Here is a 24,557-nt window from a genome sequence, read left to right as displayed (position 1 = left end):
TTTGCGGATGTTTTCAATCTGGAAAATCTTTTTTTTTTTTTGTGTGTGTGTGTGTGTGTGTATTTTAAAGAGACCTGAAAATATTGTGGATGTCACAAAAGCTTGTGTAAAATAACAAGACAAGTGGAACTATATCAGAACTGGAGCACCTGATTTCTGCCGGCACTCTACGTCCCCTTGACAGTAGCCTGGCCATGCATATCCGTTTACTTCTCTCTCTGTAAATGGGTCTGGTTCCCCTTCTGTTGAGAGCCATTTCCAGGGGCAGGTTCTTCTGCGTCAGGTGATGCTTCCTCCTGACACTTAGGCCCTGTTTACACGTAGCAAAAATGGGGGTGTTTTCATGCGTTTTGGCCGTTCGTTTACACGAAAACAAAGCTCAAAGTCTCCAAAAACCATAATTTCTGAAAACTCCGGCCAAAGTGGAGATTTGCAAAAACTCTGTCTTCACGTTTGCTTGTAAATGGAGGGAAACGGTCATTTAGGCTTCAGAACGTCACATTATGCCACAGAAACGTCACCACACTGCAAAAACTCAAAATCTTAACAAGAATATTTGTCTTATTTCTAGTTAAAATGTTTCATTTTTAGTCAAAAAAATCTCATTACACTAAAACATCTCATCACTCATCACTGGAAAAAAGTGAAAATTTACTTGAAACAAGTGAAAATTGTCAAATAACAAGTTATTTATCTGGTGATGACTCTTGTTTTAAGTGTAATGAGATTTTTTGACTAAAAATTTGACATTTTAACTAGAAATAAGACAAATATTCCTGGTAAGATTTTGAGTTTTTGCAGTGCAGCGTCATGTGTGCGACCTGTGTTTACAATTTGTTTGGCCACCGTCAATATTTTCTTGTAAAGTCACACTTTAAAAGTAACTCCACTTCTCTGTCACTCCAAACGAAAGACTCTCATTCATCTTGGAAGTAACTGGAAGTTACTCGTGTCATTTGTTGATGTTTTTTTCCAAGATTCTGATTGGCTAGCATGACTTTATCTTCTCGTTACACTGCCCCCTGTAGGTTTGGCTGCTCATAGCACCTTAACAGAGTATTTAGCGGGTTCGTGTAAATGATGGTATTTTTCAAAACGTAGAGGGGGAAATATATGTTTTTGTAAATACCCGGCTATGTGTAAACGTGGCTTTAAACTTGAATCCAGAGGAACCAGACTGATTCTTTGTAACGTAGAGACTTCTAGTGCTGTCGCCTCCGCCTGACCAGCCGTCCTAACGGCTCAGATGGAGCCTCTTTCGTCCCTTTGGTTGCTAAGGTTTGCACCTGAGAGTGATAACGATGTTCCTAACAGATGAAATGAAAGGGAGCGAGCAGGAGCTCATATTAAAGCGGCTACATCAGGTGTGAATCCCTCTGAAGGAACTCCGCATCACTGCTGTGTGGTACTTCTACTTTAAGGTTTGCAGCTGAGCTTCAAATGAGTTGTTCTGATTCTCAGTCCAGTAGCTCCAAACCTGAAGGCTCATTTCACGCTCATAAGCAACTCAGGGGGCTTCACGTAGTGCATCAAAATTTAAAAATGAACAAACAGAAAAACTTTCTTTGCCAGTTTTAAGACCCATTATTCAACCAAGTCTGCAGCAGTCTTTGACCTGCTGCAACGCATCAATTAAACAGAGTCCCTTTAAGGCAGAATGCTTTTATTTAAAAAATGAAAAAGAGAAAAACAATCCAAAAACAATTAAAATGCAAAGTAAGAGAATGGAATGAAAGTAGAATTAAAAGGGAGGAAGCCCCTTGGCTATTTTTTTTAAAATATGTTTGTATGAAACAAAGAGTTCGGGCCAAAGTGCAATCTGAAATACTCCGACCAAGTCTGACACTTTTACTGAAACTGCCTCTTTATAACGAGTTGTGCCGATCTTATTCAACAAGCACTAAAAATTCATCGAGTCTGCTTAATTTGTTCAAACAGAAGCAAAGCACAACACCTTGTATACCCATCACAGACGCCGCGGCCTCAACACTGCCTGTAATCATGCGTTTGAAGAGGCTCCAGGGCTTCTGATATTTAGTTTTTCCTGATAAATTATTTTGTTGAATCCACAGAGGGCTCCAGAGATTCCCTGAAAAGCGTGAATAATCTCTTACTGTGACTGCAAACTCACTGCTTTCTTACTCGCCAGTCTTTCAGTGCCTAATTAGCTGCTAATTGCTGCCACTAATTAATGATCACAGATGCAAGAAGTAGAAAAAGCAGAATCAGGCCCAGAGACACAGATTGATACATAGACCCCCAGAATGCAGACAAAAGAGCCCTGAAGGTCACTGCCACTTTTCAGAAAACAAGCGAGACATGATTAGGGATTAGGGGATGTTTTGCGGCTCTGTTGTGGAAGCTGCCGTCCCATCTGCCCATCTCGTCCTCCTCCCTTTCCGTCCCGGCTTCTCCTTCCCTCTCATTCCCGCCGTTCACAGCTCCTTCCCCTGCCCTCAAACATTTGTCGTATCCACTTCCTCCCATCTGCTCTGATTCTCACTCTCCGAACTCCTCCCAAGTTTTTATTGGTAACCTTGTCTTGTTTTGTTCGCGCCAGGATAAGCTGTCTGAGGAAGTGCAGAAGCTGCAGGACGGCCCGGTAGAGAACGGCTCCCCGCCGGCCGCCGGAGGACAGCCGGACGCGACGCCGGACCCCGAGCTCGATGCCAGCCTCGCGGAGGAGGACAAAGACAAAACCAAGCTCCTCCTGGAGCGCCTCAAGGCCCTGGAGGTAGATACCTCTCCACCTTCTGTTTCCCCCTCTGTCTGAGAAGTTGCCCGTCCGTCTGCTGCCTTCGTCCTGGCGATCCTCTGTGGCCAGTCTGCCAGTCGTCACCCTTCGTGTTCCGATGTGTCTGGAAGCCATGACAGCTCATCAAATCCTCCTCTCCGTTTAGGGAGCAATCCGGTGGGACTCTCCGCTGGGGCTGCTGGATGTACAGTACTCTCGCTTCGGTTTGTTTATCTCTGCGCTCGGGGATTCGAGCTGCACGCAGCCTGGAGCCCTGACGCGGCAGTGGGATCCAAACTGACTGTTTTTGTAAAGCCAACAACGTCTAAGATGTCCTCGGCATTAAAGGACGAGGGCTTCATTACGTTAAGCCTCCAGTCGTACTGATTTATCACTTTTAGTGGCTCCACGGGGGCTCTTGGAGTTGATGTGTTGGACGATAAGTTGGACGTATCATACCAACAATCCTGTAGGTGCTCGACGTTTTAATCCTGCGTCCAAACATATTCAGACAACAAACAGAAATTTGGGGTTTTCAGATTTTTTTATTCATCGATCAAGGACCATGTTGTTGGGGCAAGAGTCTGAACCGAAGACCTTCCTCTGTTTCTCTGAGCTCTTCCAAATCAAGCAGGAGATACAATCTCTCAAGGGAGTCCAGAGGCCTCATGTACAAAGAGTGCTTGGATTTCAACCTTAATCCGTGCGTGGAATTCTTGCGTACGCGAAAATTCAAATGTTCAAAACTGTGCGTACGCCCAAATCCACGCAGGTTTCTTTGAACATCACAGTCAGCGTGGATTTGAGCGCACATGCAGGAGCACAACACTCCGCCTTGTCTCCTCCCTTAAATACATATATTTGAATATGATAATGAAGATAATTATCCATTAAAAACCGCTCATCTTAACAAGAAATTTGCAAAAACAGGTAAAACAAATTTAAAAAATCATCGGATGTGAGCTGGAGATAGTCCTGTCAATAGTTGAGGCCTGGAAAAAAAAAATTATTTGGGGGAATTTCTTCCGATTTCAGCTGCATTGCATTATGGGTAATGTTGTCCTTTGCTTTGTGTTGCGTTCCGTGAAGAGTTGTGGTTTTATTATGATCGTACGGGTTTGTGAATGTTTATGGGCAGCGTTAGTGCATCATTACACTCTGCTTTTCTTGTTTGTATTTTAAGAACCGACACCAGAGCTTAAGTTAGTGGATGAAAAACGTCTCCTCGTTCTGCTTTACTGTCACGCGTATTATATACCGGGTGACGAAGCTCTCGTTATCCCGTCCTGGAGGGCTGGGCTCGCCACCGTTCAGGGGAATCTTATTCTGGCCACTTGTACTCAGGATCTCATCGCTTCGGTCACTTCTCTGTGGGTTGGGGACGACTTTCTGCTTTAAGGGGAGGAGTTAAAGTATCCTGGGGGGGGTGGTTGAAGTTGGGTAGAACAAAGTACGAGGCAGACAAAGTGATTGACTGCGTTTACATGCATCAATAACCCTTTTAAAACCTGAATATTAGCAATAACCCGGTTTTGCACGGCCATGTAAACACCAATAACCCCTTTGAATAACCCGAATTTGCTCTGGTTTTTAAAAACCCGAATATGAGCCCTGGGTTACTCCTTTTCTAACCCGAATATTGGGTCATGTAAACACCAAACGGAATATCCCCATCAAACGGAACATGAATCTGTTTTCTGCACATGCTCTGTTCACAAGGAATCCTGGTCTTTTGAGTCCAGGAAGTTCTTATAAACACGGAGAAACACAAGACCAGGAGGAGACTAATCATTTCATAAATGTATGAAGGATATGAACATTTCTGCATTTGTAGATGGTAGAAAGTACCGGGATAGAAGATTTACAAGAAGGTGAGCGAAAAGTTGCGTGAAGCAGCATTTGTTTTGAATTTGGATACAGGAAGAAGAAGCGGAAATGACGGGAATTGCGTCAGGACATTCTCCGCACGTCGCTGGTTTGATCCAGATATCCCAAATGATTAATTACCATGTATACAGGGATAACCCTGTTTGCTCACGCATGTGAACGGAATATTCCGAATGTTTCAGTAACCGGAATATTAGCAAAAACCCGAATTTTGACTGCATGTAAACGTAGTCATTGAGGCCATTGGTGTCGCAATGAAAAGAGTTCAAACCCTCACCCATCATCACCAGCTTGAAATGAATACAAAGGTCGTCTAAAAAACTGTGTGTGACTAAAGAATTCCTGACAACAAAGGACTTTAATTACAGCTGAGAGGCAGATAATTGCCTGTTGCTCCTCTCCCCTAAGTTATCGGCAACCTTGGCAGGAACTCGGCTCGACTAATCCTCGTGGTACATCTGTGCAGCACACTCCTTAACCATTACATCTTGAATGGCTTTATCGAAACCTAACTGTCATTTTCATTCCCTGCGGCGCTGCAGGTGATGGATGTGCCGCCAGCCAAAGCTGGAAGAACAAAACACGAGCAATACATCACTTGGCCGCATTGTGCATAAACGCCGCTGACACTAAGTAAAAAGCGCTGCCCAGCTCTCGCTGCTGGAGCTCAAATGATGCTGGTTATTAGCTCGGCAGGCGCACGTCTCCGTCCAGAACCGGGACCTAAATGAGGTTGTTGGGATTTTAGGGAGAAATGGATGTCGGTCAGCTCAGGCTTGACGTGATCAGGAAATGAATGCTCAAATTACCCATGAGTCTGCACTGGATCATTTACACTCACACTGTGTGATAAATCTTTAGCACAGGAACCAAATCATCTCTAAATTAAAATAAGAAAAATAAATAAATCATCCGTAGGAGAATTATGAAATCACTTTTTTTCCTTGCATATGTCTAAACTGTAATTACCGACAGCAGACAGATGAGCTGCAAACTGCATTAGCTGCGCCGCAACCGTGATACGTCTGCAAGTCACAGGATAAAAATGGAGTTTGTAAAGATTGAGTTTTTTTAATTTTCATTCACTAAATGTGACATTAAAGTCATTGTAGGGACATATTTCTAGAAAATTACCTTAATGTATTAAAACTGTTTCTGTAAACTGCAACAAATGACTCAAGAGGCATCGGCTAAGAAAAAAACCTCATCTCATTACATTAATGGCTTTTCAGTGACAGTATTTTAATTTGTGTAGCAATTAGAAGCGAAGTGAAACGATAGAAAAATTGGAAACAAACTGAATTTCAAGTAGCATGAGGAGAGAAGATGAGATTTCAGTAAAAACAGGAACAGTGGACAGCAAACACAGAAACATTTTACAAGACGCAACAAAAATTCAAACAGAACATTTCTGGAACCACGACAAACAAAACATTGGATGAGACTCTTGTCTTTTGTAATCAGTTTTAACTGTCTTCACCAAATTGTGGGGATTTTGAGATTTCCACCTGGAAGGTTCCTGAAACGATCCAAGCTATAGAGATCAAAATAATGTTTTGCAACAGGCTTTAAATATGTTAATTTCTGCTGCGAATTGGGACATTTTTACATAGACATGGTGGAAAAACGTATTAAATACTGTAATATGTTCTTTCCGACTAGAAAAATATCCGGACTGAAACTGAGTTACCAAGATATAAGACTTGAGATGAGTCAAATTCCAGTAGATTTAATGAAGCATTTGCATACTAAAGGGTCAGATGGGTCACATACATAAAGCGTCTCGATGCAGAAATGACAAATGAACAAAGGCAAGCATAATGATGATGATGATAATTAATTTTTACGATTCTGGTAGACAAATCATTGTAACGTCAGCCCTGATCTTTTAGGAGCCAAGTATTAGTCTGCAAACTCTTCAGGCCAAGGCTACATGCTCCATCACAGAGGTCGTTGGAGACTTCTGGAGCTGAGCCTAGTGGTCAGTCGAGAAACTGCAACTTTTCTTTGAAGTCAGTACAGCCCGCATTAAATTATTTCCTTTTTATCAGTTTTTCATGGATTTTCTGACTGCTTAGGCCCAAATTAAGAAATATATATTAGCAAACTTAGCTGTGAGATACATGTGTCCTTTTGTCTAAGAAATGACTTAAACAGTTTTTAAAACCTAACTGGATCAAGTTAAACATGGGAAAATACCCTTCTAGTGTTTGACGGGGTTTTAGTATGTGTTTTTAGGACGCGTTTGAGAACTACAGGCGATAAACACAGTGCTAACAACAGGCCATGCTGCTTTCTTAGAGCGCATAACTTTGCAGTTGGTCTGCCAGTTTCACAAGACTTGTACGATATGCAGAAAGCTGGTCTTGATGGGATTTTCCTCTGAGTTTAATCTACTTAGCAAGGATTGTTGTCGAATTTTTACCAGTTAGGGATACAATTCTCTTTATTTGAAGCTTTTGTGCCGGATTAAACGCTGTTAGCACATTATATTGATGCTGTGTAGGCGCAGTGCTGAATAAATAAACATACATTACAAAGTCATGTTTTTAACCTCCCAGTTGCATAAGAATCGACTATTTCGGTTTCTTTTTTTTTTATATACAGAATGACGACAATGATGAGTAAGACGCTGAGGAATTTCTCTCCTACTCTATTAAAATAGAACCTGCGTTAACACAGACACACAAGCTCTATTAAAACCGTCATTTCATTCGCACCCGTTACCCCGTCTCCGGCTTTGAGGCTTTAATTAGTCGGCGTTTTGTCCGAGGTGGCATCACTGGAATGTTGTGGGCCGTAATTATGTTTCCCATATTTTCATCAGGGGGCTTAGTAGTTTCTTCAAAAGGGCAGAGGGCGCGAGGAGCGGGGAGCCTGACAGCTCCTAATACGCTGCCCGTCTCTGGCAAATTGGAAACTCCCAGAGATCAATAGAGCGCCCTCTCTTCGCCTGGCGAGTGGAGGAGATATTCTTATTAGGTCCACACTCCTGCCGCGCAAAAGTTCAGCATCATAACTTCCAACCCCGTGACCTTTTTCCCAGTTACACTTTTTTTTTTTTTATTTGCCGCCCCAGTTCAAAACTGACATCTGACCTTTGTGAAGGAAATCTCCTCCTCACTGCCGCTTCATTGCCTCCCCAGATCTCCATGGCTGTTGCTGCATCAAACAGATACAGTAGCATCCAACTAAAACGTGTTCGTCTTTGCAGGATCAAAACTCCGTCTTGGCCTCTGAGAACGAGAACCAGAGGGAGCAGTACGAACGTTGTCTGGATGAGGTGAGTGCTCCTGATGCCGTCTCGTATGCAGCTCAAGGCTGGAGATGAAAGGTGAACAAATGTTTATTGAATCTGATGTGGCAGGGCATCAGGAATGATTTGTACTGTGAAGATGAAGATTTAGATTTAGAGGACTGGAAAAACCTTCCTGACTGCCTCCACGGGTTTCTAAAGAATAATTTGAGGGTAAGATCACAATAATCAGGAGGAATCTCCTCAAAGAAAGTCAATTTACTTAATAGAACTGACAGCAATGATTAATAGTGACAATAAGAGCATCCTTCAAATGTAAAATGCTGCGGGAATCCAAGGTTTTGGGATGTGCATCTCTAGGAGAACAATTTATCAAAAAGAAGAAGTTAAAAGGCAATATTTCTGTGCTCAATACCATAAATATTGGGCTCTACAGGAGTGGGTAAAGGTTGAGGTCCAGATTGAACCCGTTCTACGGTGATGGGTGCACCACAGTGATTAACCTGTACCTGCACCTATATTTGATCAGGTCCAGATATGGCGATGCCATGCTTATCTGATGACCTTAATGATCAGGATTATTGCCATCAATGGTTCTTTTGTTTTTTCCTCTAATGAAAAAAGAAAAAAAAATGGAAATGAATAGATATGCTCATTGAGTCATCAAAGAGTTGGTTTTTTTTTTTCCCCCCCTTTTTTTCCGCTCCTAAAATGTTTTGTAATCCATCAGATCATGCAGATGTTTTTCGGCTGAAGTGTAAAGAGCAGTGACATCTAGTGGCACAAATTAGAAACTGCAACCAAACAAATATCTCACAAATGTCCCTTGAAAAAAAGTGGAAATACACCATCTCGGAGTAAAAAGGTGAAGAGAGCAACATGTTATATCTTCGCATATAAACAGCCTTTATCAAGGTCATGAAAACTGATATACTGTAAATATGTCTTTTTTTGTGCTACACTGGAATTTTAAATAAGCTCTGACACAGATTTATAAGACATAAGGAATTTTGGTTGTGACATTTTTAGTTTCATATGGATTTAATATGCTTTGAAAATGATTGCATAATGTTTTTAGTTAAATTTTAGATATCATTAAGATTGCAAGCAGGACTTTTTTCCAGATTCTTATTTTTTGTTTTGTTATTTTGTGCTTTAGGATAGTTTTTAATACCAAGGAGCCTTTTGTTGAAAAGCAACTCAGAAAAAGAAAATTAACTTCTCTGTTTAACTAAATGTCCAAAACAGGTTGCTGTTGTTATTATTCATGCTCACTATTGTTTTTATGAAAGTGAGTTGTTGTTGAGCAGCTGTAAACCCGAGCTGGTGTTGCTGAAGCAATAGCTTACATAACTGGTACGTTGCAGCCCTGCGGTTGTTTGTGGGAGCTGGAGAAGTGCTGCTTAGGGAGCAGCGGGCCGGCTCTCTGCAGCAGCCGCTCTCTCAATGACGCCGAGCAGGGGAGCGCTGCCACGGGGAAGTACGTCCAGCAGGGACGCGATGCCCACTCCATCCTGGCACCAAGTAGCTCGGCAAACTGCGCACATTTCCGGCAGGGGATGGAAAAGGAGGGGGTGGAAAGTGAACTTGATGCGATGCAGAGTTTGGTCCTCCTAGGATTGTGTTCTCGGTACACTCGGCCCCTGTCTCCTTTCTGCTTCTCCGGCCTCGCTAAGACAGCTCAACTCGACTCGGTTGTTATGTTGCAGCTTTTGTCCTTTTGTGGAAGCTTTCGTAATGACCCTGCGTTCATGATGCGAGTGCCACTCTAACCCCTGCACAGATCAACGGTGGAGAGCCGGCTCCCTCACCAGGGATGACGATTTGTGATTTCTTTTGTGTTAGACCAGCGGCCTGTCTAAATTTGAGTGCGGCCGAGCTTATTTATCTTTGACCCGCTTGCTTCCAAGTCATACAGTGTCTGCCGTCCAATTCAAAGCCATTTCCCTCAAATATATTTGATCACCTGGCGATTATACAGGAGACGGATCTGTAACGAGAAACAGAGTTCATTTCACCGTGTTTACCCTCATCTCTCGTCATTCAATAACTCAGAGCGGGTTCACTCTAAAGAGCCGATGCGACTTCACACTCTATTAATGAGCAATCAATGCGCAGTAATCGGAGTCGTTTCTCCATCGGACTTGTGGTCTGGAGCGTGGGCTGCTACGACACAGAGATTCAAGCACAACAGCACTTAAGCGGGGCGCACCCCTGCTCCTACATCAACCCGGTGCTGTCAATGCAGCCATTAGAAAGTGAGAGTTGGAGAAAATATAAGCTGCACTAGTCTGTAAGGGGTGTACACACCGGTCACCAGGAGGAAAACTCTGTCTTGTGTCACAGTGTTTGTTTTAAGATCACAAAAACCACAGATTGTATAACAACCTCGTAGGTTGTTTCTGAAGCTTCTTGTTGTCCTACCACACAGGGTCATATGATGCCGCTTAAACCCAGTTAATCCAAATATAAACAAATAATAATAAACCATATTTGTGTTGAACTTTTCTGAACAATGTTACAAGCTTTAAATGTACAAAAAATATAAACTCCAGATTAAACTCCAATTAATATAAAACCAATAATAAGGAAACCAACGTTTTGCCTCAAAGCTTTCCTGGATGTTGCCCACTGATAAAAATTAATGTTGGGTGCAAAATAGAAGCAAAACTATAGAGGCCTGTATCTGGCTGTAAAAGGCATGGTTTTAATCAACAAAAGTTACTTTTACTAATGCTTTCTTTTTTCTTTTTGTCTCACCAAGGTTGCCAATCAAGTTGTGCAGGCTCTTCTCACGCAGAAGGTTTGTTTCTTTGTCACCACGGAAAGCAGTTTGCTCTCGATCTCACTTTATGCAGATGATACCAGAGTATTTAGATGTGAGTGAAACGGGCTGATTCTGTGTTCCTTCCGTACCAGGATCTGAGGGAGGAATGTCTGAAGCTGCGAACGAGGGTTTTTGACCTGGAGCAGCAGAATCGGGCGCTGAGTATCGTGTTCCAACAAAGGATCAAGCCCGCGTCGGACATGCTTCTCCAGGTAAGCCGCTCTGCTTTCAACGCTTATGAACTTTGATGTCTGTATCTTAGACTATTTTTTTTATCTCAGTTTTAAGTCTCAAGTTGAGTATATTGGTCTTTTTTTTTTTTTTTTTTTCTTAAATGGAGTGATACGATTGAAAGGGTGGAGTTTCCAGCCAGCATTTCTATATGGACAAAAATAGTTCTGGTTAGGTTCAGTGCCGGTCCATACCTGTTAATTTGCGAATGTGAGACATATCTTACTAAAACTATCTGGGATGCACACAATTGCCCCCTATTTTATCAACTTAAATCCCTCATGGGCCTCATTTGTGGCCCAAAATACTAAAACCATATGGGAACCTGTGTCATTTGAATGCATTAAGATACAGTATTGGCTCTATTTTTCTGTATTTTTTCCGATGTGCAAACAGTCAGAAACTATACATTAAAGCTATCTTATGTGATGCAGAATAAAGTATCAGCTTTCATTAGCTGGAAACCTGAGATGAATATATATATGAATTTTACTTCGGCATAAGTCTCATGGACATCCAGTCATCAAACTCAGTCAAACTGAGTCACCCACTATTGTACAAAACCAGCACCAGAGTTCTAGATATTTTCATACAATTTTAGTTTTTTATTGAACTGCCCTTGGGTCAGAACAAATGACAGAAGCCTCACAAAGTTCTTTTTTTATCCTCTTTTTTTTCAATTCTTTTCCCTTCTCAGAGGCTATTTTTGTTGGGATTTTAATGTTTGCATCAAGGATAGAGGAAGGTCCTTTTTATTGATTAATTCATTTATTCATTTGCACGCATGCAGTTTTTGTCTTCCTAATTTAATGCCCTTAAGTCATTTCACACTGCAATGACTGCTTGGCACATTGAGATTAGCATTCAACAAAATGTTCACTTTACCTCAGAAAAAAAGCAAGTGCCTCTTCAAAAACACAACAGATAAAACTTTCTAAAATGCTCCCGACACGCAGCTAACTCCATTGTGCTCATAGTCTCCACTAAACCTTAACTCTGCAGCTGAAAATTGCTTCAGGTCATTTTTTTTGTCTCTTAGAAAACACCAATTTACTGAAAAGTGTATGAGTGCATTTCCGCTGCTTCTTTAAGGCGAAGCCGTCAGACAGTCCTGCCTCCTCGAGCTTCACCCGTCTAACCTGAGTCTGATATCGAGGGCCACTAAAGTCAGTTTAGAAAGTACAATTTCACATAATTGTGCAAATTGCCACTTGCCTCTTCATCGCCAGTATGAAAATGGCAAGCTGTCAAAGGAAAAGAGAGGCGAAAGGAGCTGTCAGTCCTCGCAGACAAAAGGACGGCGACGAGGATGAAGGACGAAGGGTAGATAAGAGAGGAGCGCTGCGAGGGTGGAAATGGAGAGAGATGAGATAACTGGGAAGCGAGAGAGCGCCGAGAAGACAGAGAGGTAAAGGTGACGAGCTGAGGGCAGTTTGGAGAAAGGCAGAAATGGAATAAAAGGAGTTAAGAAAAGAAAGTAGAGAGAACTAATATGGCTGTGGTTGTGTTGCAGAGCTACGTGCCCGTTCCTGGCTTCCTGCAGTGACATTAATGGACAGGGAGGAACATAGTTAAGGGAGCCTGCAATATAAAAGGCTTGGAGAGGGATATTGATGATACCACTGTGGGACCAGGAGGTTCGGTCTCGCTGAAGATGTGAATTAAGGCCCTCAGGAACCTGATAAAGTTGTATCCAGTTGGCATTTAGCAGAGACTGCCCCCCACCCCCTTTTCTTTTCAATATGACTCAACTGAAAAGAAACTAGTGGAAACTGGAGATTTATTTTTATGTTGTTAGTAATATGTGCACGCAATAAAGGTCAGGAAGAGGTAAAATCGTGTTCAGATGAGGGCGTGAGCAATGAGCGTTCTTGTGGGAAACGATTAGAAAATTAAAAACGTTATTTATACAAAGCATCTTTTTCATGGCTAAATGGGTGATTCAGTCTAAGAATTAATCATGAAGTCTTGGCGCGGCTCCGGATGCTCGGTTCATCTATTATCAGTTTTCCTGTCATGTGTGGGAGAGCTGTTCAGAACGGCTATATTTACTCTCATCACAAAGGACATGGGCATCCTACAGAAGGTCTGTTTGTCCTTGTGTTACCATAACTTGATTTATTTTTTTTTATTTTTTCTTGAATAGCTGAATAAAAGAAAAAGTGCCTCTGTTATTTTCCGCTCAGTGGAAACCTCCAATCAGCAGACAGGTAGCTTAGATTAGCACTTAGCTTAACAGCAAGCCCGGAGAAGTTGATATCAAAACACACAACTGTCTATTCTGCAACCAAACTAAATCTGTCAAAGCTGCTCTCGCACCTCGACAACGCTGAGCCTGGAAAAGTTGATTAAACATATTTGTCTGTTCTTTTAAAATGTGCACATGGAGGGAGAAGGAGAATCAGCGAATACATTATTTAGTAGGTATTTCAAGGCTTTTGAACACAACTCACCAAACCATTAGAGCAGAACGTCTAATGACAGTGACGACGAGTTTTCATTTCTTTACTCCCCCGGAGCTTTGAGCAGAGAGTCTTAATCACCCACTTAAGTGTTTTGTTTCCCATCCAGCGCTGGAACTTTTCCTTATCAGTAATTAAATGATCCTTCCTTCCCCTGTGGGCGTCTCCAGTTTCTCCCTGATAAGAAACCACAATGCTTTTTGATAGTAATCACACCACATGTGCACCAAAGCTTCAGCCCTCGGCTGATTTGGTTTCTTAAAAATGCCAAACTATCACTTCATGGAAGCCTGCCGTTAAGATAACGTGAACTTTTAAATAAATATAAACTTTATTTGGCAAAGAGAGACGGCTCTAATAAAGCTGCTGATTAGCTGCTGAATGCTGACTGGCATTCAGAGGTTTCCATGGTAACCAGGTTCAATTAAGGCGCTCTGACTGACAGCTGATGGTTTCCATGGTGAGATAAAGAGCGACATACCCCCTCACTCGGACTGAAAATGCACCGAAACTTTGTCCCAAACAGGCGGTAGTTGAAGAGGAAGCATATCTCCAGATGAAATGTGGTGGCTGCGTGAACGCCCCGAGGCTTCGCTGCAGACGGCAGCCATAATTGTGTTTGGGGGAGTCAAAACTGTAAACACACAGAAGAGTACTCTGGAAATAGTGCTTATTTTTGAATTGGTTTCTATTAGAGGTCGGAAATTTTCTGTCATTTGAAGGTTTTTCTAGCCAAAGAAAAAAAAAGTATTTTGCCCCCGTGAGAGAGAAGACAAATTTTGCTGTTTGGATAATTGACGATTTCAAAATTGGAGCCTGTCAGGTGAAAATCCCGGGCCCGAGAGAAGGTAAAAGAAAACCTCTCTTCCTTTTCATTTTCAGCTTCCTCCACTCAGATAAACATCGGTTTCATGTGGAAAACAGATCACACGGCAGAGAAACCGCGCAGCTGTGACTGTGTGACTCAGGAGACATCGCTGCAGAGATCAGTGTAGCTTCTGCTTTTTTCACGCAAAAATGGTCAACACATGGGTAAAACGTAGAAAAGAAATTGTGGATGTTTGAAGATTCTGCTCTGATTTTGATGTGAACTGTCCAGGCCACTGAGAAACTTTCTCTCATTTGGAGACTCATAGCAAACAAAACCCCACAAGTCTGTTTGCCTTATTACAATGTAATTACATTATAGTTACATTGTAAGCGATTGGACAGATTTACATCCATTTTGGTTTAAAATCTGAGCCTGTTAAGCAAAAACTTTGGCCTCTAGAGCAAGTTAAAGAAAAAAGTTTTTTCTTTTTAATCCTCAATAAATATCAGGGACACTTTGGCTCACTATTGCGAGAAATATCCCAGCAGCATCGCACGTATCGGCCGGGCCCTGACTCGTCACGAGCTGTCGCTGCAGCTTGGAGCTTTCCTAGATGACAAACACTTTAAGTCCAGCCTTTTTTTGTGTGTGTTTTCAGCTTTAAAAGAATCTTCTACAATAACCAAGAGCAGATGTGTGTGTGTTCTCACTTGTCTTGTGTGCTTTTGGACAGCTGGTGTCGATACTGACAGATTTGTTTGCAAGCTGCCTTTTGCTGCTATTCTGGGCCGATTATTCATTTTCTTGAAATATAACTGCTGTCAAAACTTCAACAATAAAACAGAAGCAACAAAGACTAAAACGGCGAGGCTCTTCCCCGTCCCTCGGTCTTAGAAGGTCCCCCGTTGGCCCCCAGACTAATGAAATTATCCCGGACATTAAAAGGCCAATATTTGCATGATATATTGCAGTCCTGGCAGCATTCACAGAAGCGCCAACATTAACATGTTTGACTTTGATCTCGGCCTTGAACCCTGAAGATCCGGCCCTGTCATCTACCGTTTCCTTCGACTTTCTTGCATCGTGACCCTGTGACACTATCGACTGAATCCGTGATGAGGATGCTGAGGAAGTGAAATCCAGCACCTGACGATAAGATCAGAGACTCCTGCGACACGTCAGCCGCTCCCATCCACGGCTGCTGCAAAGATTACTGAGTTGTTGCTTCAAAACCAGAAAGAATCCCAAACTTACCGTTTCTCCTCACGTTTATGAAGAATTTTTGCACAAATCCTAAAAACAGGAAAGATTTCCGTCTCCGCTTTCTCGTGTCTGTTTGAACGGGAGCATCGATCCATTTTTCTGATAATAAATACTTTTCTTCCTCCTTTTTGAAAAGCTTATTTGCAAGGTTGAACTAATACGAAAAGAAGCTTTTCTTTTGGGCGCTTCGCTGAATGTTAAAGGGAAAAAAAATAAAGGAACCACGTGGGACGGTTGTGTTTGACCATGGGCAAAGTTATGCTGCTTGTTTGTTTTTCAGAGACCAACGAGGAATTTTTTTGTGTTTTTTTTTCTTTCATTAAGTGCTTTATTTTGTTGGGTTTTTCATCCCCAAAAGGATAAGCAGCAAAGAGTTTCATGGATAGAAATTAAAATTTTTTTTAAATAGGACTGAAGAAATGCTAGAGCCGGCGGAAGGTGACTTTAAATGTTTGGTATCTGTCTGTCCATCGTGAGAAATCGCTTTTAGGGAAAAACAAAGAGAACAAAAATCCAAATTAGAAATGTAACGGTGCAGAAAAGTGCAGCCGTGCTCCCTGAGCGAGCATTAGTTTTACCCTCGGCAGGAAATGCAGCGCAGGATCCAGCGTTGGATGTTGGATGTCCGTCTATATTTCCAGTTTAGGTTAATTTGAGCTCGGGGAACCCGGTGTAATTAAGTTCCCAGATTAATACGTGGAAATGTATTTCTGAAGAACGGCGGTTAACTAACAGACGAGACCGGCACACGGATAAAAAAGAAATAGAAAAGAATCAAAGGAATCCCCGACTCCCCCATGTAATTACTTCCTATTCACTCTCCCTTTTTATTCTTTCATTTGGCCGATGGCATTAATGACTCGAGGCTCAGTGTGGAACCAGTGGCAGGAATCCGATTTGGAGGGGGGGGGGGTCCTGCATGGGATTTGCAAGAATTATTATGCTTCATTTCTTTCTCACATTTAAGAGCTGTCATTCAGAAGTTTCACTCATAAAAGAGTTAAATCTGGGCGCAAGCCTCCTTGCATCTCAGACCTCGTCGCTCCGGCTTCACCGTTGCGTGTCCTTCTTTCTCTGACTTTCAGAAACTCCACTCGCGGATCATGGATCTGTCTGCGGCAGATTTGCTCCTGGAGCCAGAGAGAAGCAAGGCTTTCCTCCTTTCCAGGAATACAGACTCTCCCTCCAATGTAAGCATCATCACAAACGCGCACAAGGCTCTGTATATTCTACATTTCTGTTTGATCCGTGTCGCTGCAAACTGTAACCCCCCCCTTCAAGAAATCATTGCGAGATATTAAAATACAGACCTGACGGTGGGAAGACGTGACCCCTCCTGTGCGCTCAGCAAGAAGAGCTGGTGGTATCACTTGGCAGTAAAAGGAATAAATCCTTGTCATATTACCAGAAACCCATCGATTGAGACTCGACGTCAGTAAAAATGACTCCACAGGACACTGCGGTACATTAGTTATCTTATGTATTATGCATACAGGCCTGAAAATGAGTTTGCTCCTCTCTTTTACCCCTCTGAGAATGTCACCTGATAAACTGTAATGTGTGCTATCACAAGAGAAGACGACTAAATTAAATAATAATAGCCGGGGGGGGGTGAGTTATGAGTCATCCAAATGTGTTGATATCCTTAAGAGGGTCGTGTTAAGTGATACACACAAGTGACACTCGCATGATCCCATTTCCTATCGTTCCATCTCTGCAATGACTTTTTAATTAAAGATTAGTGGCGCTGCAGTAATTGCACATGAACATTTGACACCTCTAAGTTTGCAAACTGCTCTGACTTCACCAGAGCAAGTATTTAAGTATATTTCATCACACAATGAATAGATGGGAGTTAGATAAGCTACGCTACCCGGCCGCTTGCAGAACAAGAACTCATTGTACTGAGATACAACTGAGATGAATAACACACAACTTATTCAACTGTGCCATCAGTGGAGACAAAAAGAAAACCTGATATGGGTAATACTAAGTATGGCGGTTTTACCTGTGTTAACTCAATGCCAAGAGGGAACGACATCAGCAGTGATCTTAGGGAGGCGAAAAACATTCAAGACACTATCCAGACTTCCTAAACGTGAACATCCCAGAAAATTTGCCTTAACGTGGGACCATGCGATGCTTGTGGAAATACGAAAAAAGCCCACGAGGTCCGAGCCAGAACACACTGGCCTCACTGAGCTGGTTAAATGTCACACTTGGTGACAGTACAATGAGAAGGAGGTTGGAGAGGTTTGGGAGGAGAAAACCTCTATTGTCCTGAAAAGAACACGAAAGCATGAGTTGGGTTCACAGAGATCTGAACAAACCACACGACTTCTGCAGCAATGTCCCATGGAGAGATGAGACCAGGGTGACATTGTTCGGCCTCAGTGGCCGCGGCCAGAACCACAGCATTTCAGCAGAAACACTTCATACTCACAGCCAAGCTCGGTGGTGGAGGGCTGGGTGGAGTCGTTTAGAAGCCCATAGGACCTGGGCAGGCAAATGTAATCTCCCCTGTACGCCATGCTATGCTCTTTTGACTACATTTACGTTAAATAAGTGACATTGATTACATTTATGATACAGTTACACTGCAAAAACTCAAAATCTTAATAAGAATATTTGTCTTATTTCTAGTTAAAGTGTCTCATTTTTAGTCAAAAAATCTCATTACACTTAAAACAAGAGTCATCGCTGGAAAAAACAACAATTTTCACCTGTTTCAAGTAGATTTTCACTTGAAATAAGTAGAAAAATCTGCCAGTGCAACAATATTGCTTGTAATGAGAAGATAAATCTTGTCCCCCTGGCAGTTTTTTCTACTTATTTCAAGTGAAAATCTACTTGAAACAGGTGAAAATTGTCAAATAAGTTATTTTTCTGGTAATGACTCTTGTTTTAAGTGTAATGAGATTTTTTGACTAAAAATTTTAACTAGAAATAAGACAAATATTCTTGTTAAGATTTTCAGTTTTTGCAGTGTACGTGGTTTTCCACTTCATCAAAATGATTGAATTCTCTACAATGATGTATGCATGTTCTTCCTCGGTACTACAAATTTTTTGGTCTTCCCCGTAGGAGATTCAGCTGAATGGAAAGCCGGGTCTCCTCGCGGCCAAGTGTTTGAGCCAGCTGAGTCTGACGGTCCCTGCTCCCGTCTACCCACGCAGCAGCTGCAGCAGCAGCGAGCTGTCCCTGTCCAGTGCATGCAGCGAGTTCTCCAGCGGCTCCTACACCTGGAATGATGGGCGCTCCTGCGGGAAAATGGTAAGTGCTTTTACCACTGAGAGCACACAAGCGGCAGCTCATCAGAAACTCCCTTTTTGAGAGATCTAACTCCCTTTTGAAGATGTTTCAAAAATAAATTTGTGCTTTGTGTTAGGGCCGGGGATCGATTCAAATGTCAAGAATCGATTCGATTCCGATTCTTAAGATTCAGAATCGATTATCAAGATTTGATTCGATTCCGATATTGATTTGGGTTAGTGTTATTAAAAATGTTTTTTCAGCTGTTGCATGAATTATATGACTGTAGTTCTGCAAAATATTACTACTAGTATTATATTGAGATTCAAAAGCAAGTATTGGCAGCTAATGATGCTGTAAAGACCAATCAGCTCCCAGAATGCTGATAGAACTGCTTTCAGAAACATCATGTAGGTCAGAATTACCAAACAGATCCAGGGTAGCAAACAGAGACGGATGAAATCAGTTTTATTTTTTCCCACATTCCGTTTTTATTTGTTCCAATTTTTGGTCTATTTTGCTTTTTAATTTTTGAGCATTTGGTTTTTAGCATTTTTTGCAAATGTAACCCCAAGACAGTATATAAAGTAATGAAATATAGACGATTTATGCAATTATAACCTAACACTTTAATGTTTTCATACCTTTAAACATATTTAAAGGTAAAAACATGGCACCAGTTATTCTCGTGTCCAACAAAATATTCCTTTTTTGGGGATAAACAAAAAAATAAGCAAAAGTTGTAATGTAACGATGAAAAAAAAATACATAAATAAATAAAATTAAAAAAAGAAATCGATCTTTAGACATGTGAATCGATTTTTAGGAATTAATATGAGATTTAGAATTGGGAAATCGATTTTTTCAACGCAGGCCTACTTTGTGTACTATGATTTGATTCTCTGTTCTTTTCCCCTGTAGTCATCTCTGACACGGGAGAAGAGGCTGAGTTTGGGTTCGTCGGCCCCGAGTAACATCTGCGCCCCCCCTGAGGAGCAGCCGCCCACCAGGCGCAAGGAGAGCCACATCCTGGAGGGTCTGAGAAAGCTCCAGAGGAGGAAACACCGGAGCTCTTCCTGCTCATCCAAGGCCTCCAAGTCCGGCTACAAAGACTGCATGAACTCCAACGAGGGGATCTACTCGCTGGGCATCAAGAGTAGCAGCAAAGGCGTGTCCAAGCCTACTGTCGTTGGCAGAGCTTCGGCTGCTCGCGGACGGAAGTTCTCGTATGAATCCGACGACGCTGACGATGAGTTGGCCCAATATAAATCTAGAGATAACATCCCCACCAAGGACAGCTGGTTAAACTGCAAGAGGCTCTCTCACAGCATCTCGGACAGTTTGTGTAGCTGGGAGGGGAATCAGGACGGTGGAGCTGACCCTATCGCTGCAAAACCCTGTCCTGGCTACGACTCAAAAGAGCGTCCAGAGAGGCTTATGAGTTTCATTGACAGTTTTCTCCCTGATAGAGGGCGGAAATCAGCTTTTAGGAAGCCATCCACGCAACACTTCAAGCCCCCGGACCCTCAGGGTCCTAATCACCTCTCTGATGTGGAAAATCCACAAGAACTCAACTCTGAATCCAGCGATCTGCAAATGTCCTCCAGCCAGTCAGCAGAGCAAGCAGAGAGGGACTTTAAGAGGCTGTCAAGGGACGCCGCCAAGCTCCTCAAGCAGCAGTACTTGCAGAGAGACCACGGACGCACCCAGTCTGCAGACGGGAGGCACCGGCCCTTCAGCCTCGTCAAGGAGCCCAAAGGAACCCAGTGCACCCAGTCCGAGGAGAGCGTGGTGGCTATTTTTGATGGAGCAAAAGAGCCCGTTGAACTTCGTGCTGAGAGACTTGTAGCAGGTACGGCTGCAGTTTCTGGTAGCAAAGCAGCTGATAATTACAGCCAAGTGGTGCCCCGAGAGAGGCCGACACGGCAGAAATCTGCAGTTGCGAGGAACTACAGCGTCCTGGAGTCCCCGGAAAAGCCTTCGGAGTATCAGCCGAGGCCCAGCGTAGCGAGCCGCAGCAGGGAGGGAAGTGCAGAGAGACTGTCCATGCAGTTGACTCCACAGAGGAAACTCATCAAACCGCCAAGTAGCCGAGCTAATAAAGGCCATTCCGTCCCTCCCATGAATGATGCTAACGGCCCCAAGTCCAGTAGTTCAAAGATCCCCGGTCGTAACAAACCTTCAGCGTCTCCACTGAGGCTGTCTAAGGGCTCCACCACTGAACCGAGCAACGCTGGAAACTCAGGAGTCCCCCTGCTGGACAAATCCCCCTGTTCCCCCACCGTTAAAATGTCCCGGTTCATCAAGGCGCAGGGGGCGTGCTTGCAGAGCCCCAAGGCTGCAAACTCCAAGCTTCCCAACAGGGCCGAAGGGAAGGGCCCAACGCCCGGGTCCCCTCGCCCCGTCAGGAGGCACCTGGAGTACGGCGACAGCAATGAGCAGCCAACCAGAGACAAACACTGTGAAACCAGCAAAAGTAAACTCAGGTCTCCTTCTCCTCCCCCTCCTCCAGGCCGCACCACCTCCTTACTGATCAGACCAAATTACGAAGGGTCACCTCAAGCACATAAAACAGGGGTGGCCCAGCCGTCCACCCCGACCACTGTGAGGGGCCCTCCCCCGAGTTACCACACCTCAGTAGCACCAAATATGCAAATGACATTACCCATCAAGGATAAAGACTGTTTAGACTTGGACGCAGGCTACGGGACTGCACTTGCACCTCAGAAACTGGTGGACAAAGCCGGTCAGCACCTTCAAAAGTCCTCTGCCATGATTCAGACACCTACTAAAAGCACTTCCAAGCAAATGAAAGACTACCTCCCTTCTTCAAACTCAGGGTGTCCCCGAGAACCTGAAAATGCACCTAAAAGCTCAAAGAATGTCCCTCCTCCGTACAGCGCCCTCCGGGGGTCCTCCATACAGAACTCATTTGCAAATAAGAAAGGACCCACAAGTGAAAACGGCCATCACTCAGTGCAGAAAGGTTCGATTAGTTTACCCGCAGCTCTTCAGGAGTCCTCTCAGTGCCAGGCTGAGCTGCAGAGCGGCAAGGCTGCCGTCAGCCCTCCCAGCTCCGCCGTCATGTCGCCTAACCCAGTGGAAAAAGCCTCAAAGACTCGCATCCCAATGGGGTTCAAAGCTTTTCTCAAATCCCCCCCCAGCCATAAAAGTACCCCCACCGTACCGGGCAAACAGGAAAAAGATCACATCAACTCCGTCTCCAAGGAGACCGTGACTTCAAATGCTTCCACTCAGTGTGACAGCCTGCAGCCGGCGTACAGTATCGATCCACCACCCAAGACGTCTATTACAGAAGGGAAAGGTGAAGTCCAGTGTGGGCTGCAGGAAGAGGAATTACACGCCCCCGCGTTGCCAGAGGACGGGGCTGCCTGTGACAAGGGGAAAAGAAGCAGTCAGCTCTTTGGTAGGTCCATATCTGTCACCAACAAAAGTCACCTCAAACCGGCTCTGGGGATGAACGGGGCCAAAGCTCGGAGCCAGAGCTTCAGCTCCAACTACGCCGAGAAACCGAGCGCCAACGCGCTCGAAGGGCCGGGTAGAATCAGGACTCAGATCATCACCAACTCGTGCGAAAGAGGGAACTCTTTGTCTCGACAGAGTTCTTCAGACACGCCCGGGGTTAAGCCGGCCGAGAGCCCCGTCCACTCCCCCCGGACCCGGCTCAGCCACTACGGAGGCATGACGGCGTCGTATATCCCTGAGAAAACCTCCCAATCCCCCCCCAAAGGAGAGGGGTCGCAGGCCGGAGGGAAAGGGGAAGGAGCAACCTCCCCTTCTCAGAAAGAGGTGTGCAGCGTTCCCATCCGAAAGCCCACAAAAGGCGGCTCCCATCCACCGTTCCAGCCTCCTTCCTCTGGCGCTGCTAACTCGGGAAGCTCCACCAGAGAGGCGGACGGTGTAGACACCACCCCCAACGAGCCGCTCAAAACCCCGGTGGACTCCCCGAATAAACTCCCCGACGCAGAGGAGAAGAAAACCAGCCTGAGCGTGCGCACTATTGAAGAAAAAGTCATGATGGGAATAGAAGAAAACTTGCAGAAGTGTCAAGAGCAGGAGAAAGTGGCGGCCAGCGAGGCCAAGCAGAAGACAGGCCCCTCGCTGGCCAACTGGTTCGGCCTCCGGAAGAGCAAACTTCCCGCTCTGAGCGGCAAGAAGGCGGATTCCCCCAAGGGGAAGGAGGAGAAGAAGGAGATGAAGATCGGCTCGGTGCTCGGAGGCAAACAGGTGAAGTCTGACAAGAAAAAAGAGAAGAAGAAGGAGAGTCAGGAGGTGCAGAACCTGTCTGAGATGAACAACAAGCTGAGCTCCATCATGGACCACTGCAACAACCAGATGGGTCAGATCGCCAGTCAGATCCAGTGCACGACGGCGTTAATCGGGAAGGATCAGTTCGTGAAAGAGCTTCTTGGCAGGTGAGTAAATCCTTGTCAGGAAATCTTAAGGCTGAATTACGTTTATTTGATCAGGTGTACGCTGATTGCTTCCCGCTGCTTCTCCCAGCCGACTTTCTGTCAAGAGAATTGACACTTTAAAACAAATCTATTAAATTAAAGATGAGCTATCGCCACGTTCCTCTCGCGGAGACGCTGATAAATGGCACGAACAGCAGCTGTCAGTTTGAGTTGTGACTCTGCTCTTGGGAGCATAAACAGCTCTCGGACCGGCAGTCAGCACATTCAAGGTAAAGTGTATTGGAGCCAAGAAGAGCTCCACATGTCATACTTCGCACTTCATCGATTTTCCACTTGGAATCCCAGATGACAGATTCTTCTCCCTCGGAGGGGAGGACCACTTCAAGTGGGGCTGTTAAACATTTGATGGCGTTTCATTGTGGACAGATAAAAGCTTTCTTGTGCGTTTGTGAAGTGAAAGATTGAGTCAAAGCCTTCTTTATTTGGCACTGAGACATACTTGGAGAATTTTAGACTTTTATAATTTTTCCTTTATACACCAGTGCAACTGATTTGAAGAGGTGATTAAAGCTCCTCGATGTAACGATACCACTTCTGTCCACATGTGGGCACTTAGCGATGGGGTCCATAAAAGTGTGAGTCCCTGCAAATAGTAGCCTGGCCCTCCGATTCCAGGCATCTCCACTGGTAGCAAATGTACCAAACCGATCATGATGGGTCATCATGAGTGTGTGAGGACTCCCCTGTTCTGATCAGCTAGTCTTTAACGGCAGAGCCCCCGACAGCCAGTCGCTACTCCACTGTACCATGCTGTGGATGTGTTTTGTTGATGCTAGTCTGGTTGCTGCTCTGCCTACGTCACATTTTCAGATTATCCGATTGGTCTAGAACAGGGGTTGGGCAACCCGCTGCTCTTTTTTTCTTCTCTTTTTCTTTTTTCTTTTTTTTTTTTTATCTTCTTTTTTCTTCCTTTTTTTTCCTTTTTAATCTTGACATTTCAACTTTTTTCTCAACATTTAGACTTTTTTCTCGAAGTGCAGAATGAGAAAAAAAATCGCCAGTTTAGGGCTGGGCGATATATCGAGATTTTAATATATATCGATATATTTTCAAACGCGATATGGTACGAGACAATATCGTTTATATCGATTAAAAAAAAAAATAATAATAATAATTTTTTTTTTTTATGATTTTGATATAGCTTATTTTGTGACAAATTGACTTGAATGTTTTATTTGAGATTTGCACAAATGTTTTGTTATTTGCACAACTGTCAACCTCAGTGGAAAAGTCTGCCTGTTACTGTCTACATTGTATTAATTGCACAGTGTATTTTAATTTAATTGTTATGCAGGAAAGGGATATTTGTTTTATTTTATTTAAGAAGCATTTTTATTC

The 24,557-nt window shown here is 43.7% G+C and overlaps 1 protein-coding gene across 5 annotated transcripts in view; it reads left to right on the top strand.

Moving 5' to 3' along the window:
- LOC133425368 (nck-associated protein 5-like) overlaps positions 1–24,557 on the top strand; it is a 204,052-nt gene that overhangs the window by 154,502 nt on the left and 24,993 nt on the right. For all 5 annotated transcript variants that reach the window (XM_061716190.1, XM_061716193.1, XM_061716191.1 and 2 more), the window contains 7 exons: positions 2,561–2,734; positions 7,836–7,904; positions 10,642–10,680; positions 10,797–10,916; positions 16,557–16,661; positions 18,556–18,744; positions 19,645–23,159. In XM_061716190.1, the coding sequence (XP_061572174.1) occupies positions 2,561–2,734; positions 7,836–7,904; positions 10,642–10,680; positions 10,797–10,916; positions 16,557–16,661; positions 18,556–18,744; positions 19,645–23,159 (4,211 nt within the window). The remainder of the gene's footprint in view (positions 1–2,560; positions 2,735–7,835; positions 7,905–10,641; positions 10,681–10,796; positions 10,917–16,556; positions 16,662–18,555; positions 18,745–19,644; positions 23,160–24,557) is intronic.

Source organism: Cololabis saira, chromosome 24, assembly GCF_033807715.1.
Source record: "Cololabis saira isolate AMF1-May2022 chromosome 24, fColSai1.1, whole genome shotgun sequence".
Lineage (NCBI taxonomy): Eukaryota > Metazoa > Chordata > Actinopteri > Beloniformes > Belonidae > Cololabis > Cololabis saira.
This window is presented reverse-complemented; position numbering and strand designations above follow the sequence as displayed.